A 17241-nucleotide genomic window follows, 5' to 3' on the forward strand; every position below is an offset into this window, starting at 1 on the left:
GATTTCCTTCTCAATCCGTTGATTTTCATTAATTAACATTATAAATGAAAGAATCATTCAATATATCTAATGAAAAATTGTAGAGAATAATTATAATGTATATTTATACTTTTAAAAATAAAATTTGGAGTATTATATATACACACATACATATTTTATCTTCGCAAAATTATATATGTTGCCCACACTAAACATTCCTGGGTTCGTCCCCGACAACCTGAAAGGTAAGGACAACCTCTGAATGTTCTATCATTGTTATATTTAGCCCATACAGTATAGAGGGGCGAGACCAATTCCGTTGAATTGTTTTGAAAGTTAAAGGAGGGGAAAATTTAACATCAAAAGCCTTAAGAATTTAAAACTCATGAATTGATGAATACATGCTCACTTTGAAATGATTGACCAACAAAGATACATCACCTACATCAATGTTAATCCCTTATTGCATGCGAATAACTTTGTCTTCAAATCTACTAAGATTCCTACACTTCCAAATTATCCAAAATGGATGTTAAAGCATGCAAAATCAAAGCAAAATTAAGAAGAAGAAAAACCAAATAATGCTCTCCTATCTTGTGCTCATAAGACGCAAAAAATAACATCAATAAAAAAAATCAGCATTTCAGCATTTAAATCATATTCCATAAAAAATCTGAAAAACATGGTAAGATTGAATAAATTAAACCTTCAACACATTAATTATCAAATAGTAAAATGCTCTTATTATTTTTGAACCTGCAAGTTCAGCTGACCAACCAATATAAATTCGGAAGTAAAACATATGACTTCAATTCAAACCTATATTATTTGGTAAAAACAGATCGCAGTTATGCAGAATGGCCCACCATATCATCACTCACCTATGAAAAAATGTGAGCAGGTTTACACAACAGTGCATGCAATGATGCCAGTGCAACAATCAATTTTCAAACTATATATATTTCTTTGACCATAATTATTCGGTGGCATTTAACATGGGACACTTCAAAATCTTCCCACCATGGGAAAGTCACCTTTTAAACCATTGATATATTTATATAATATTGAGTGGTTAAGATGAAGGAAGGGATACCTGTTAAGCACTTTTTTTTTCTTTTTCAATTTTCTGCAATAACAATTAAAGCTTTGAAAACCAATTACTAAAAATTAATAAAAAGGTAAAAACAATTAATACCGTGGTACAAGCACTGTTATAATCTTTTTTTCTTTTTTCTGTTGTGAATCCAAGGTTCAGACTTGAAGCTTTGAATATTAATTAAAAAATTAAATAAAAGTTAAAACAAGGGTTGTTGGCATGTTCATTTACAAAAAAAAAAAAAAAAATCAATTTTAAAAAACACACCCAGAGATCATTTGTGAACACATCTATTTGAATCCCAGATTTCTAACTTTGAAAAATTCAATTGGATTTGATCAAAACAGAAAAATCAATTGGATTGCAGCAAAATTGTAGTTTCAGGCTTAACATTGGTTCACTCTGTTTTCATTTTCAATGATGGACTTAAACATGCAGTTCAAGGTATGAAACTCACAATTAATTTCAAATTTAACAATCAGAGATTAATCTTGAAATTTCTAAGATTTAATGGTGTAGCTGGACATCGTGAGATTTGAAATCGTTGAATGGCATCTGGAGTGGGTGGATCTAGCGAAGACAAATTTGTTGTCCTGGTCGTGACTCGTGAACGTTCAGGAACGGCAGTGCGGCACCGAAGTTGTGTTGCAAAGCATCTAGCTTGGAGGAGGTTCGGTGAGGAGATGAATGATCTAAAGAGAGAAGAAGGAAAGGGTATTAATCAACATAAATATATTAATACTATTAAATATGGCTTTCTTTTTCCTTTTGAAAAAACAAACACAAATAATGAAACCGGATTCACTTACAGGTGGCAGTAAAAAGTGACTTTCCCATGGTGGGAAGATTTTCAAGTGTCCCATGTTAAATGCCACCTAATTATTCAAGGAAAAGCTTATTGCAAACAAAAAAATAATAATATGTAATTTTCTTTGTAAGAAACATACATGATTTTGGTAGGTTTGATTAATTTGCATCACAGCTAAGTTTTGTCTCCATTTTATAGTTTTTTTTTTTTTTTGAACAAGAAAAAGACTCCAAATTATAGTAACTCCAAATTATAGTTACATTAGAAGTGATAAAAATAATATATCTTATGTTATTATAGGTTGAAAATGTTACACTGTTTTTACACTTAAAGTTTTTTTAGATAAAAGATATCTAAACACAAATTACTTAAACTTGGATTTAATTCTAATCAAAGTAATTGTCTGAAATCCCTTTTATTGAAAATTACATTTTTTTCCATATATGAATTCAAAACTTTTTTTTGTTTTGAAAGAACGATTCAAACTACTTAAAAGACAAATTAAATATGATCACAGAAGGCAAACAAACAATATGTTGTGCCGTTAAGCCTTTTTTTATGTTAAAATTAATTATCGTAAACGCAACATTTATGGACCTAGGAGACATAACATTGATATACATGACCTTTTGAACTCTGGTGCTAGTAAGCCAAAAGTTTCAAAAGCAAATAGTATAAAAGTTGATTGTCAAAAGACACTTTTTCATGGTTGATCATTTTGCTTGACACAATTTTTAGGATTTCATATTATACCGTAAAAGCCCTAACCCCGAATCCCACAAATGATGAAACACTCATAATGTAATGAATCATATTTTTTATGAAATAATTTTATGCTGTAATTCGAATTTTCCTATGTAAATTCGATTGTTGGATTAGAAGTTTGGAGAAATTTTAAAATGAAATGATTTTACGAAGTAATTATATTGTCTGAATGGTAAATTAAAAAAAAAATCAAATACAACCTAAAAATTTAAAATTTATTGTTAACTCTAAAGAATGTGAATCCCAAATTGGTATTTATATTTCCCTTAAACTTTGCAAATTAGTTCCAATAAATGTTCAGAAAATTGCAAATTGGTCTCTGAACTTTTTGAAATTTCATAAAAATAGTTCAATAAAGTTTAAGAGTGAAGTTTTTTTATCACTCTATTCAAATAATTTGTTTTAGAAATTATATTAAAACATTTGAAATTTCGAATTACTTTGTCCAAACAGAATATGGTAATTCTGCAGTATTAATTGTACCCAATGGTGTGTAAATTTAGGAACCATCAAGGTGGGGTATTCTGCTCCTTCTCTTTATACTCCACCAATAATTACTGACTTATGCGGTTATTAATTTCTTCACAGTATATTGTACGTCCGTATATTTATGGCTTGCATAGTACAAATAAGAACAACAGTAAGACTTCATATATATATATATATATATATATATATATATATATATATATATATATATATATATATATATATATATATATATATATATATATAGTTTATTTACCAAAAAATATATATATAGTTTAATCGGTTCATGAATATTACTATAAAATATAGTTAAATAAAAAAACATTGTTTTGCAGCTAACACTGCTACTATAATTTTAGAATATTGCATGGTAATTATGACTCAATTAAAAATCTAGACAAGTCGCCAAGATTTTGAATCAATCGAATTTTGGCTACAATAAATTAAATTGATGAAAATATATGTCCTTAAACTATCACTCAATATAAATTGAAATAATAATAATAATAATAATAATAATAATAATAATAATACGTTTTTTTTCTCAAGTAGTCTACTGGCTTGAAATTCACATTTATAAGGTGAATAAGTAAGGTGTTTGAGGTTCGAACTCCGATTCCTACATATATTATGCAATTGTGCATGTCAATTGAGTTAAGATCACGCGAAGACCCGTTCTTTGTCAAGTGCAAACAACTGAGCTAGGCCTTAAGAAAAAAGGGTATTGCCCAATATCCACCTCCACTCAAAGGAAGAAAAAAAAAAACATGTTCCATGTTTCAATTTCTAAGTAAAAAAATGTGTTTCTTAGTAAAAATAATTAAATTTTGATTTCAGTGGCTAATAATCATTATATGGATGTTCCTTAAAAAAAAATCATTATACAGATGTAATTTTCAATTTAAATAGAAGATTATTCTTTTAAAAAAATTGTATTTTTTTTATTAGGGGCCTAATTTCATAGAAACGACCCTGATCACGGGGACATATTAAATACTCTCTCCGTCTCATATTAGATGACATATTTAAAAATGTGCACCATTGACCTAAAATACTTTGACCATATTTTTCTATTAATATATAAAGATAAATAATATCATATAAGATGTTGTTGGATTCGTCTCGATGAATATTTTTAAAATAATAAATTTTCATAATTATTTTAATAGAAAATTAAAGATATTAAAAATAAAAAATATGCATATGTGCGTATGACAGAGTCAACTGTACCAGTTAATATGAGACGAAGGGAGTACGTTGTTACTCCAACAAAAAATTACACTTTAGTTTCTTTGACTTTTCTAACTTTGGCTTAGTACTACTTCTATAAAGCATACCCCTATAGTTAACGGATTAAAAGAAGATAGTTTAGAACTTTTGAGAGCCAGGAGCTTGGAACTTGAAGTTGTTGGAGGAATCATACTTTCAGGTTCTATTCAGTAATTTGTTAATGGTTGTTTGATTCTTGTTGAGTCACTAAACTTCACTGTAAACTTATGCTATGCATTTTTATCATTTTGGTTTCTGCTTGTATAGTGAAATCTTTTTAGTCTTGCAGTACGTTTGTCCTACTTTCTAATTTTATAGTTGATATTTATCTTTTTAGTCTTGCTATGCTTATGTACTACAAATTTTTACTGTCGTTTAGTGAAATATCTCCGATCCTTTAAAATATCTCCTAAATCTATAATATAAAAGACAAAGTTACATACAAAGTAATTTGTGTGATCTGCACATGAAGGTGAGCAGACTATTTGTATATATCCAATTATTTTATTGTGGAAGAAAAAAAAGACACCTTCTGAAATCTTTTAGACTACAGTTACTTTATTTTGAAAGAAGCATATAATATATGCACCAATGATATATCTTTTGTAACTGGATTTATTAATTTTGATGTTTACTTACATGACCTTTGAAAATAATAGTTGTCTGTTGAAATGAGTTATTGATGAGTAGGTTAGGTTTACTTACATGACCTTTGAAAATAATAGCATGTTGTTGGTTTCCTTGCTTTTAATGTGTTATTAGTTTACTGCTTAGTATTTTAAAATAACTACATCACTACATCAAACTAAGGTGTATATTAAACCTGTAAACAAGCTATATATTATATTGTATAATGTTCCTATTTTTTTATTTGTTTTTACTATTTCTCATCTTTATATTGTTTTTTAAATTCTTTTTTATTTTTTCTAGAGACTATTACCTGTCTAATATTAATGATGTTTCTCTTATATCATTGATGTGCATATGAGTGTTGACTTTGTATCTTTGAAAGAAATAAAATGATCTTTAAAAAAAAAATTAATTTCCCTAAAAAATAAAATTTAATTGAAACTAAAAGACGTATTATATTGCTTATCCGTTAGTTTATTAGCTTTTGAAGTTAATAATGATTTTGTTGTTGCCACACCCACTTATGAACAATCTTTTTCTACTATGAAAAACTAGATTGCGCACGTAATCAAAAGGAAGATGAATGGACGAACGATTGTCTCGTGACATATATTGAAAGAAATATATTCGACAACATTGATAAAAAGTTTACTACTCAACGAATCCAAAACATGAAATTGCGTAGAGGACAATTGTAAAGTATGTTTGCAATTTTTTAAGTACAATGTAATTTTTAAAAATATATTATTTTTGTATATATTGTTATAATTATTAATAAAAGTTGAAAATTTTGAACCCCCTAACTCAGGGTCCTGGCAACGCCACTGTTTGCACTGTTAAGTGTGGTAAAGAATTTTTTTTAGCAAAAAAAATTAAAAAAAATGTTTCAAAATATTTTGAGAAAAAAAAAAGTGGTAAAGAAACATGTTTCATAATTTTTAGGTAAAATTGTATACTGCACTCACTTTTTTTTAGACATGTGTAAATGACATATGCACCACTTATTTTAAAAATAGAAGAAAATTGTGTGTCATTCAAGTATTCCTGGTGAAGATGAGTGCAATATCTCCTAAATAATCAAAGTTTTTGAGCTTATTTACTGATTTATCTACTAATATAGGCATTTGCGAGACTTTTTTAGGGAGTTTATGGAAATAAGTTTTGACATGTCGATAAACTGTAGTTAGATGATCTTCATAAGCTTTTTAGGGTAACTCATGAAAACAGCTCATAGCTTATATAAAAACAGTTTAACTGGATATTATATTTTGTTATAGAAATAGCTTATATATAAACACTTGTAAGATAAATGCTTAATTAAGTTATTTATCCAACAGGGTCTTACTCTGTTGGTTGATCTACTGGAAAAGAAGATTTCATGGGATCTTCTATTGAAGATCATATCCAACAAATAATTAACATCCCAGAAAATATAGAGCCTTCCCATTGGCCTCAATGTTGTATCTACAAGGTTCCTGCTACTCTTTTGAAGGTGAAAGAGGAGGCTTATACACCTCTACTCATATCTATTGGACCTATCCACCATAACAACAAAAGACTTGAGGAATTGCAAGAGTACAAACATAGATATTTCCATTACTTTTGGAATCGCCTAGACAAAAAAAGTGATTTCATGAGCTACAAAGTATTCCTTCAACAAGAAGAGCAAAATATACGCCGATGTTACCAAAAGAAATTCGCAGATATCAACAATGAACAATTGGTTGACATGATACTATTGGATTCTGTGTTCATCATGGAGTTGTTTCTAAGAGAAAACAAAAAATGGGAGCACAAAGATGATTATATAATAACTCAACTTTGTGTAAGTAAAAGTATCCAGCGTGATTTATTGCTTCTTGAGAATCAGCTTCCGATTTATGTGTTGGAAAAACTATATGACACAATTGTTCCAAGCAATGTCAAAAAGCACAATTGGTTTCTCAAGCTTGCACATGAGTATTTTGCATCTTGTTACCCGCATCACAGGGAATCTTCAGAAAGAAAGTTTGAGGCAAAGAAATGGGAGAAATCACGTCATTTCACTGATTTGATTAGATATTCGTATCTCCCTATGAAACTAAAAAATCAGTATAATGATTTTCACAAAGAATGTTTGATGGTAAGGACTGCAACAAAGTTGAATGAAGCTGGTATAAGCTTTGAGAAGGTTCATAACAGATCCTTGCTTGACATAAAGTTTAAGAAAAAACCTTTGTTGAGTTGGTTTCTTTGTTTAGGTTGTTTACCGTGTTGCAAGTGCTTCAAAGCTAGATTTCTATTCCCACAGTTAAAAGTAGATCACGCGACCGAATGTGTTTTGAGGAACCTAATCGCTTTTGAGCAGTGTCACTATCCTGATGAGCCTTACATTTGCAATTATGTTTCTTTGATTGATTCTCTTATTCACACCGAAGAAGACGCAGAGTTACTAGTTGAGAAAGAAGCAATCGTGCACGAATTGGGAAGCAACGAGGAATTAGCGAGCCTTGTTAACAATCTGTGCAAACATGTTGTGACAAATTCGTCGTGTTATTACCAACTTATGGAAGATCTTAATGAACACTACAACAGTGAATGGAAAAGGGCTATGGGTACATTAAAGTGGGTTTATTTTCGTGATCCTTGGAGAAGCAGTTCTACCATAATTGGGATAGCTGTTCTAATATTCACTATCTTTAACTTTCGTCGCGTTGTTGGTCTAATGTTTTAGTTATTTGAAAATTATATGTATTGAATAACTTTTTTCTAATGTGTTAGAATGAAGGTTAAATCACACCAGAAGTTCCTTAAGTAATTTATGTAATAAATTGGTCTTTAAGTTTTTTTCGTACCTCGTAGGTCTTTAAGTTAATTAATTGTAATAAATTGGTCTTTTAAGTCCCTATTAGATCCTTTGATTTGTACCAAACAATTGTTACTAAAAGAAGAAAAAGAGATTTCTTTTTAATTGTAATTCTTATTCATTATAGGCTCTATTATTTTTAATTTTTTAAAAGACCAGATAAATTTTATCAAAAAATAGCAACTCTTAACCAACATCCTAACTATATAGGTTAACATCTATGACTCTATTGGTTCAATTCATTAATAAAAACAATAAATAAACAACCATGAAAATATGATGAGGATATTTTCAATATAATACATCTTATAGTATTACTTCTGTTCATTTTCATGAATTTTATTTAGATTTTTGAAAGATTAAAAATTGAAAATATTTCGTTTATCCAAGTTAAAGGAAGAGAATTAAGAAATATAGTAAAGACATGTTGCTTCAATAGTAGCATGGTGTTTAAAACAAATTTGACAAATTTAGAAACCAATTGTGAATTTGAACCTTGTTAAACTTTATTTCTAATAAGTTTTTGTGATGAAATGCCTTATTCATCCTTGTTCCGTCGGCTTAAACTTCTTTTGGAAGATAGAAACATCTTAGCAAATCGGTGAAGTGTTTGCATGATTTTTTACAACATTTGATCATCTCTTCATTTTGATCTTTCCTTGATCTTTGTGGATTGTAATCTTCAAAGTAGTTAAATGCAAGTTCAAGAAAACTTGGATCATTATTATCCTTGCAAACCTTTTGATATAATTGTAACAAGACAAAAAATGGAAGTTGATTTTCAAGGATAACAAATCTCTTTGTATACCTTTGTAAATCCGATGTTGTGAACATGCAATCCTTTTCCCTACATGAGACGTGTCTTGCTATCTAGGATAAGAGAAATGATATTTAAATAACCATTTGTGACATTTTTTTTGACAATTTTCTATTTTATATCCACACTGTGTTTTTACTTTCTCTTTTGCTATTGTTTTGGTTTTTGTACTAATACCTACATTTATTTGTATATTTTAGTTGTCTAACAAGTTGTCCTAATAAATAGTTGTTTAAATTAAATTCATTATAATAGAAAATCATCCACTAACTCTATCTTTAAATATGAGACTTTATAAATATACTACTCATGTAGAAAACCGTCAGTATGTAGGACTTAAAAATTAGAATTGAGGATACTTTTCACTTTAATAGCTTATTTATTATGACCTTTAGAGAAATGTGTAAAATTGTTTGACGGTTCTCTTGAGTGTCTTGTGCATCTAATTCTACTATTTGATAATAATTTGGGTTATAATTGGAAGATGTTAACCAAATATGATTGGTACAAGCTCTTTTAAAAAAAAAAAAATTGCACCCCACTTAAGGACCGTAACTAGTTATGGTTTTTTTTTTGTTGGTGGTGTGGTGTCTATGTTCTCAATGCTTTTTTTTTTTTAGGAATGTTCTCAATGCTATTTTCTGTTTTCTTTTTCTTTCTAAAATTAAAATATAACCTTACAAAACCGGTTTATAAGTTGAGGACACCTCCTTTCATAAAAAGTTGAGGTCTACCTATGCTTTATAATATTACACAAGTCATATATTTAGGCGATGTGAAACTAAATTCACCCCTTTTACACCCAATAATATGAAGGTGTTGGAGGTTGCAATGAAGGCAACCCAAATGGCGCAAAACGTCGTGGGTATTCCTAGTTACCCAGGACTTACCAAGGGCCACGGGACCGTGGGAATAAGTCTTGTCGGTAACGTTACCCACGACCATAAAAGCCTATTGTAATTACCATCTGTCAAACTATAGGTAATCCATAGCTAATCATTCTTTTAACAAATTATTTGTTTCACGTTACCATGGATAAACCATCAATGAGTTTACCCACGGTCAAGCCCTGTGAAAGGTGTGTGATTGCTGAGTTATTTTACCCACAACTAAGCCTTCGGTAATATAAAATAAAAAATTGGCATACATTTATATAGGTCCATTTCATCCATAATGCAAAAATTATGAAGATTATGCATTCTGTGATAACTCTGAAAGGTTCAATGTCGACACAAGAAGTCGACTAAAATCAATTGTAATAATTTTATTATATATACATTCATACAATGAACATAAGAAACAAAAAATTACATAGAAAAGAAGCTAACATCTCTAGTACTTCTTTTGACGATTTTCAAAAATATGTAGATATATAAATCTCTAGTTCATTCTATCAAGGAGTTGGATATTTTACTTGTACCATGTGTGTTGTCATAAATCTCTAGAACATCATTCTAACAAGGAATTGAATATTACGTGTACCACATGCTCCGCCATGCAAACTCCATTCCCTTTAGCAACATTTTATCTAATGTTATATGCTTATTTCACCTTGAGTTGTCTCAACATTTGCCAAAACCTAGTAGACAACAATTATATCAGTTCCCTTACATAACAAGAATTTTCCAGAGTATTAAAATTTTTATTTAATTTCATTGTAGTAATTGAAATGTCTTAAAACTATTTTTTATTAAGTTAAATCGACACTCCGAAAAATGTTTTGAACCATTAAACCACTACAAAAATATGACTAACCATTCAAATATTATCAATAGTTTCATCATTCACATATACTTTTAGTAATAAATCAAATAGTGTTTCAATTGTTTCCATGAATATGATATCATGTGATCATTTTCTAAAGTTCAACAAATCTAAAAATTCATCTTTTTGAAAAAAAAATCAATATAAATTTGGTTCTATGTTTTAAGAGTAGCTACTATCATTATCATAATTATAGGGAGAAAATGATGATTAAGTTTTTTTTTGGTACGAAAGAATAATGATTAAGTTGTGAGAAAATGATCAATACATATTGTGATTCTTGATGTGCAAAGCAACAAATCTCCTCCTTTCAAAAGAGCAGCAGCTACAACTGCATCCTTTGCATGTCCCCCCTTTTGGAAAGCATCCATAATCTTAGAGCATCACGGTCAATTGTGGCAATTATGAAGAAAAATAGGATATTATAACATGATCGAATTATGACAATAAAATACGATTGAAATGAGTGAATTTAAGGTGTGATAACATGATATGATAGCATAATTATAGGTGGTCATTATATAATACTATAATCATTTCGTATAGGCTCAAAGTGACGAGATGAGAATGAAGTTTGAGGGCTGAAGTTGGAAAGCTTCATGGTGAAGTTATTATGTACAAAAGACCAAGTGTACTTGTCACAAAGTGTGTGGAAGGCCAACTACCATGATTCATCATGAGACATTTGACCAATGGAAGTTGGGCTTCCACACACATTGTGAGAAGTACATTTGGCCTTCTTATACATATGCATTTCACCAAGAAGCTTTTCAATCCCGGCCCTAAAAAGCTTATTCTCTTCTCGTTTATTTTAAGCCTAAATATGAAATGATTAAGTTATATTATGATCACCTATAATCATGAAAAGAATAATATGATATGATAAAGTCATGATCAATAAGGGAGGGACATTGAGTGTAAGGGGTGATTGCAGAGAAGAGTGTTGCTTTGAATATATAGATGTCGGTTTATGCTAATAGCTTGTCTATGCATTTATTAGGCCATGATTTCATTAGGTATTCATTCATTTGGCAACCCTAGTCAACAAACTCCTTTTCTTTCAAGGTAACCAATTAATAACGCATGTAATTAGTTTTCCTTCATTTGGTGTGAAAAAAACAATATAACTATTTTTCCTTATTTCTGGTGTGGACAAAACAATATAACTATTTTTCCTTAATTAACATTATAGTCTAATCTTTATCTTTGACTGTATCCATGTACACTTTGAGGATAATAACAAGTTGAACCTCTTTCCACATGTCGTTGCTCAACTGATAAAAAATTTAAAATTGTTAGACTGGGTTAAGTGATCGGTATTCGAATCTCGACTCCTCTACTTAGTTTTTCAGCTTCCAATGACTATTATCATTGCGTCTATTTAAAAAAAAAACAAACAGAACCTCTCGTAAAAAAAGTTGCAGCGGAACATGAGTTAGCTCACAACAATATATGATTAGAATAGGTACACTGGATTGATTATACAATTTTCAATGCAATAACTACTACTACTATATAATTTTCTTTTTTAGTATCCTTAATCATTGTCTAGAGGCACCGGTTAACATTTCCCTTTAATATTACAATTTTCTTCTTGGAAGTATTATTCTTCCACTGGGAGATAGTTATGAATTAGGTACAAACATTTGGGTGATAATTAGACCCAGAACTAGAAACAAAATTGATGGCTATATTAGTCGTGGTACAAATGGGTGAATCAGCGATAACGGATTCAGAGGTCCATTCAAACGCAGTATCTGACAAAAATGTATCAACTCGTTGATAAACCCTCCATAGATGATTTAATTTCATGGAACACAAATATCACAACCTTCATAGTCCGGCGGAGGAAGTAGCGAATGGGGTGATAGTTGTGAAGAAAGTGTTTTAACTAGAAACAAATTCATAAAATTATAATTTAGTTAATCTATTCTTTTCAAGGTAATCAGAATTGAACCTGATATTAAACCGATGTAGTCGTGGATTCAGGATTTAAAGGTCTGACCAGGGTTGGACCGGTTGTAATGAAATAATATATTTTTAATAATTTTTAATATCTTATACCAAGCAAAATATAAATGATAAACTAAAATCTAAATTTTTATAATATTAAAACTCAAAAGTATAACTTATTGATTCTTTTGTTACTAAAAGAAGGAAGAAAAAAAAAATCTTTTTAATTGTAAATTCTAATTCATTATATGCTCTTACTTTTAATTTTTTAAAGGGCCAACTAAATTTTGTCGAAAAATAGCAAGTATGATTCGTAAAAGCTATTTTTTTTTTAAAAAAAAAAATAAATTGCAGTAGAGACTAGAGTATATCATCACTCTCACACTCTAAACAATTGCACCAAACAAAACAAAATCTGCAGTAGCAGTACATATGCGTAAAACCAACACAAGGTACTTAAATTTGACTTCCATTTACAGCCCAAAATAGAATAAAATAGTACAACTCAAATGATTTTACACCAACATAGCTTATGTTTCAACATTTCTCCAAAGTCATAAGCTCCTTTTTTTTTTTTTTGAATGGCAAAAGTTTATTCTCGACGAGCTAGCGCAAGGAGCACTATAATACTCGCTGCAAAGCTGGAAAAAATACAAGGAGGCGCGGCATATATACGGAACACCAAAAGACAAACCCTAAAAAACCCCACAAACCGAAGGCACAAAGTCATAGGCTCCTAAAGCGAAGAGTATCGTCAGTTCTATTTTTATTTTATTTTTTTTGGTTACCATCCTCAGTTCTTATTTTACTGTTTTACATGGGTAAGGTAGTATATTCATAAAATCTCATATTTTTTTATTACAATAACGTCTCATTTAAAGAGCACGTTAGTGGATACTTTTTTTTTTCTTCTTCAAATAAATTAGTGGCTAAAAATTTATCTTTTTAAGTTGAATAAATAGGGTTTGTCCTCGTGAGCGTAGCTCAGTTGGTTGGACAATGCATAAAAATATGCAAGGTCCGGGGTTCAAACCCCGGCCACTACCAAAAAAAAAATAAGTAGGGTTTTTGGGTTTGAACCTCGACCTCGTTCATATAATGTGCAATGTTTCTATTAGCTGAGCTAAAACGTATATGTAATTATGTCATGTGAAACATCGGAGGTAAACGCAAAGACATTTGATATTGTTAAGATTTAGATTGCAACCCGTAATTTTTATTTTCTTGGTATGTAAGAAGAGAATGACGTAACCACTCTAACAAAACTCCCTTTGGTTGCATTTATAAACAAAAAAATATATATTTTAGATTCACTCAATACTTAATGTATTTTGGTTTATATATAGACGAAATATATTATATATTCAATGAACCTAAAAAATACTTTTTTACTTATAAATGTAACTGAAGGGAGTATTTTATTTTTTTATTTTTTATATTTGAAGGATATTAATGTTTAAAATTCAAAGTCAAAATATTTATGTTTAAATATTCCTTGTATACTGAATGCAAGTTGATGTTGAAAGAAAAACTATAGTAGTGTGCAAAAGAGTGTTGGTATACAGAAAAACTATATATGTATATATATATTGTCACTGCATGTGGGAAATGGAAAAATAATTGCAAGCAAGAATAAAGAAATTACATTGAAAGTCGGAAGAAACTGAGAATAAAAATAGAAGTTAATGTCACATTGGTAGAGAAACACAACTAAATTATTAGCACAAGAGAGTTTGAGAAGGACCCTAACATAGAGAGCCTCACAGCATTTTCAAAGGAAGTTCATCTATATTAGCACTATACTTTCCAACACAGGTAATTAACAATCACCTAAATCTTGTTATCTTTGATTTCTTTTGTAGAATATGAAGTTTGTAAGCCTTATTGTGCCAAGTTTTCTTTTGTAAATTGATGTTTTGGTTATTTCTACATATATGTGTTTAAGATTTGTGTCAGTAATAACGAGTTCTTGTAATTTGACCAGGTTCATCTTTGTTGACTTTTCAATGGCTTCTTCAGCTACTAGTTCTACTCCTTTACCTGAAACAGAAACACAAATAGAACACATAATAATTGACATTCCTAAAGAGATCAAGGATGCAAAGCATAGTATTTGTTGTATTTACAAGGTACCTCCCAATCTTAGAAAGTTGAATAATGGAGAGTCTTATACACCACATTTGATCTCAATTGGGCCTTTTCATCACAAGGTACCTCCCAAACAAGAATTTCAGCTAATGCATACACAAAAACAAAGGTATTTTCATTACTTTTGGGAAAGAGTGACAAATAAAAAGGCTTTGCTAAAACATAAAGATTTCCTTAAAGCAAACATTGAAATGATAAAAAATTTCTATTTTGAGTTTGATCATACCATCAATGATGTTGATGATCAGTTTGTTGACATGATCATGTTAGATTCAGTCTTCATCTTAGAGCTATTTCTGAGAAAATCAAAGGAATCTGAAAGGGAAAAGGATTACATGTTCACAACATCATGGATTTACAAGGGTATACAAAGAGATTTGTTACTCCTTGAAAATCAGCTTCCATTTTTTGTATTGGAACAGTTATACAAAAAGGTTTGCAAGGATAATAATGATCTAAGTTTTCTTGAACTTGCATTTAAGTACTTTGAAGATTACAATCCACAAAGGTCAAAGAAAGATCAAAATGAAGAGATGATCAAATATTGTAAAAAATCATGCAACCACTTCACTGATTTGGTAAGATGTTTCTATCTTCCGAAAGAAGTTTATGCCGACGGGTGGTCACCATCATCACATTTCAAAAACATTAATAGCGAAGATAAATGTGTCCTCAAGACAGCATCAAGGTTGAATGAAGCAGGTGTTAGCTTTGAGAAAGTTCATCACAAAAAGTTATTAGAAATAAAGTTTAACAAGGTTCAAATTCTCAATTGGTTTCTATGCTTAGGTTGCTTACCATGTTTCAAATTTGTCAAATCACAGCTGCAAATCCCTCAATTCAAAGTACACCAAACAACTGAATGTGTTCTTAGGAACCTCATTGCATTGGAACAGTGTCATTATTCAAACCAACCTTTCATATGCAACTATGTTTCTTTAGTTGATTTTCTTATCAACACTCAAGAAGATGTGGAGTTGTTGGTTGATAAGGAAATCATTGTTCATGAACTTGGAAGTCATGCAGAATTGGCAACTATGATAAATGGTCTTTGTAAGAATGTTGTGGTAACATGCAATTATTATGGAAAAACCTCAAAGAATTTGAATGATCATTACTATAACTATTGGAAGCATTATATGGGAATGCTGAGATCAGTTTATTTTCGTGATCCTTGGAGATTCAGTTCAACTATTGTTGGTGTTTTTATCTTCTTATTTGCTATTGCCCAATTTCTTCGTGTTACTGGTATATATCACCCAAGATACTACTAAATTGCTGTATTTCTTTTGTTGTAATTGTGCACATGTCCTCGTGTTGTTGTTCACCTAATAATGAAATTGTGTTGTTCACCTAATAATGAAGGTGTGTTCCCTTGTCTCAATTGCATTAATTTAACCATCACTATTGGTTACTAATTTGCTCTTAATTTCCTTTTCTAATGACGATTGGTTAGAAGATATTAAACCAACCAAATCAAGTGAATTATGAGAACTAGTGATTGAGCAGATACTAAGAAAATAGACTCAACTGATAATGAATTTGGCTTTATGTTTAGGAGGTCAACTAAGGAAGTGTATAATTACTATGACGTATGGTGGAGCGATATTTGATGAATCGAAAAGCGTTGTACATAGTTTTCATTGATTTTAAGATGTCTGATAGAGTACCTAGAGTGGATTTTTTTTTATTAAAAGTCTTAGACAACAACGGTGTTAGGATTGCCTATATTCAAACAATAAAAAGTATGGAGCGATATTTGATGAATCGAAAAGCGTTGTACATAGTTTTCATTGATTTTAAGATGTCTGATAGAGTACCTAGAGTGGATTTTTTTTTATTAAAAGTCTTAGACAACAACGGTGTTAGGATTGCCTATATTCAAACAATAAAAAGTATGGAGCGATATTTGATGAATCGAAAAGCGTTGTACATAGTTTTCATTGATTTTAAGATGTCTGATAGAGTACCTAGAGTGGATTTTTTTTTATTAAAAGTCTTAGACAACAACGGTGTTAGGATTGCCTATATTCAAACAATAAAAAGTATGTATGATGGGACATCGGCTAGTTTAAGGATACAAAGAATAAAATAAGTGTGGCAAAGATGATAATTTTGTGTTGTATGCAGATTAAACAGGATAAAATTAGAAATGACAACATTAAAGAGTGTTGAGGTAACATCTAAAAAGATAGTGAAAACTCCTTGGATTGTTTGAGCATGTAGAGAAAAGACATGTCGATTATGTGGTGGAGAGAGTATGTAAGAGGGAGGGTAGTCAAATTAATCTAATTTCTTTTTCTTTCAAAACTTTGTGAGGCTGTGTTGGGGTCCTTCCCAAATCGTGTTGTGCTAATAATTTACTTGTCTATTTCCCTACCATAGTGAAATTAATTTTCTAATTTTTATTCTTAGTTTATTCCCACTTTCTATCTATTTTCTTAGCTCCTACTTAATATTTTATTTTACATTCCCACTTGCAACAGGTTGTCTACCAAATATCTTTGGCTCATTTGTCTTGTTCCCACATGCATTTTCAGTATAAGAGGAATATTTAAACAAAAATGTTTTGACTTTGGATTTTAACCTTTTTTTATTGAGAAATGATATTTTGACAACCACTTTTTGACAACTTTTGGACAACTTTCTCTCTCATACTCACATGATGTTGTTATTCT

At 30.1% G+C, this 17241-nt stretch overlaps 2 protein-coding genes and 1 long non-coding RNA gene across 3 annotated transcripts; 2 read left to right on the forward strand and 1 right to left on the reverse strand.

Moving 5' to 3' along the window:
• Positions 1–4492: 4492 nt before the first annotated feature.
• On the forward strand, positions 4493–7986 carry LOC146896293 (UPF0481 protein At3g47200-like). The gene is made up of 2 exons (XM_085735362.1): positions 4493–4566; positions 6374–7986. The coding sequence occupies exon 2, from the start codon at positions 6415–6417 to the stop codon at positions 7747–7749; it is 1335 nt and encodes a 444-aa protein (XP_085591488.1). The 5' UTR covers positions 4493–4566; positions 6374–6414; the 3' UTR covers positions 7750–7986.
• Positions 7987–14013: 6027 nt separating this feature from the next.
• Positions 14014–15920, forward strand: LOC146896294 (UPF0481 protein At3g47200-like). The gene is made up of 2 exons (XM_085733909.1): positions 14014–14230; positions 14400–15920. Exon 2 carries the CDS (start codon positions 14422–14424, stop codon positions 15835–15837), a length of 1416 nt encoding a protein of 471 aa, XP_085590035.1. The 5' UTR covers positions 14014–14230; positions 14400–14421; the 3' UTR covers positions 15838–15920.
• LOC146896295 (uncharacterized) lies at positions 14238–14928 on the reverse strand. Its single transcript, XR_015022052.1, has 3 exons — positions 14790–14928; positions 14549–14649; positions 14238–14455 (listed from the first exon to the last, which is right to left on the reverse strand). It is a non-coding gene; the product is annotated as an uncharacterized LOC146896295 (long non-coding RNA).
• Positions 15921–17241: the final 1321 nt, after the last annotated feature.

The sequence above is a fragment of the Medicago sativa genome, chromosome 8, assembly GCF_051527215.1.
Source record: "Medicago sativa cultivar Bolivia chromosome 8, Bolivia_mono, whole genome shotgun sequence".
NCBI classification, from domain to species: domain Eukaryota; kingdom Viridiplantae; phylum Streptophyta; class Magnoliopsida; order Fabales; family Fabaceae; genus Medicago; species Medicago sativa.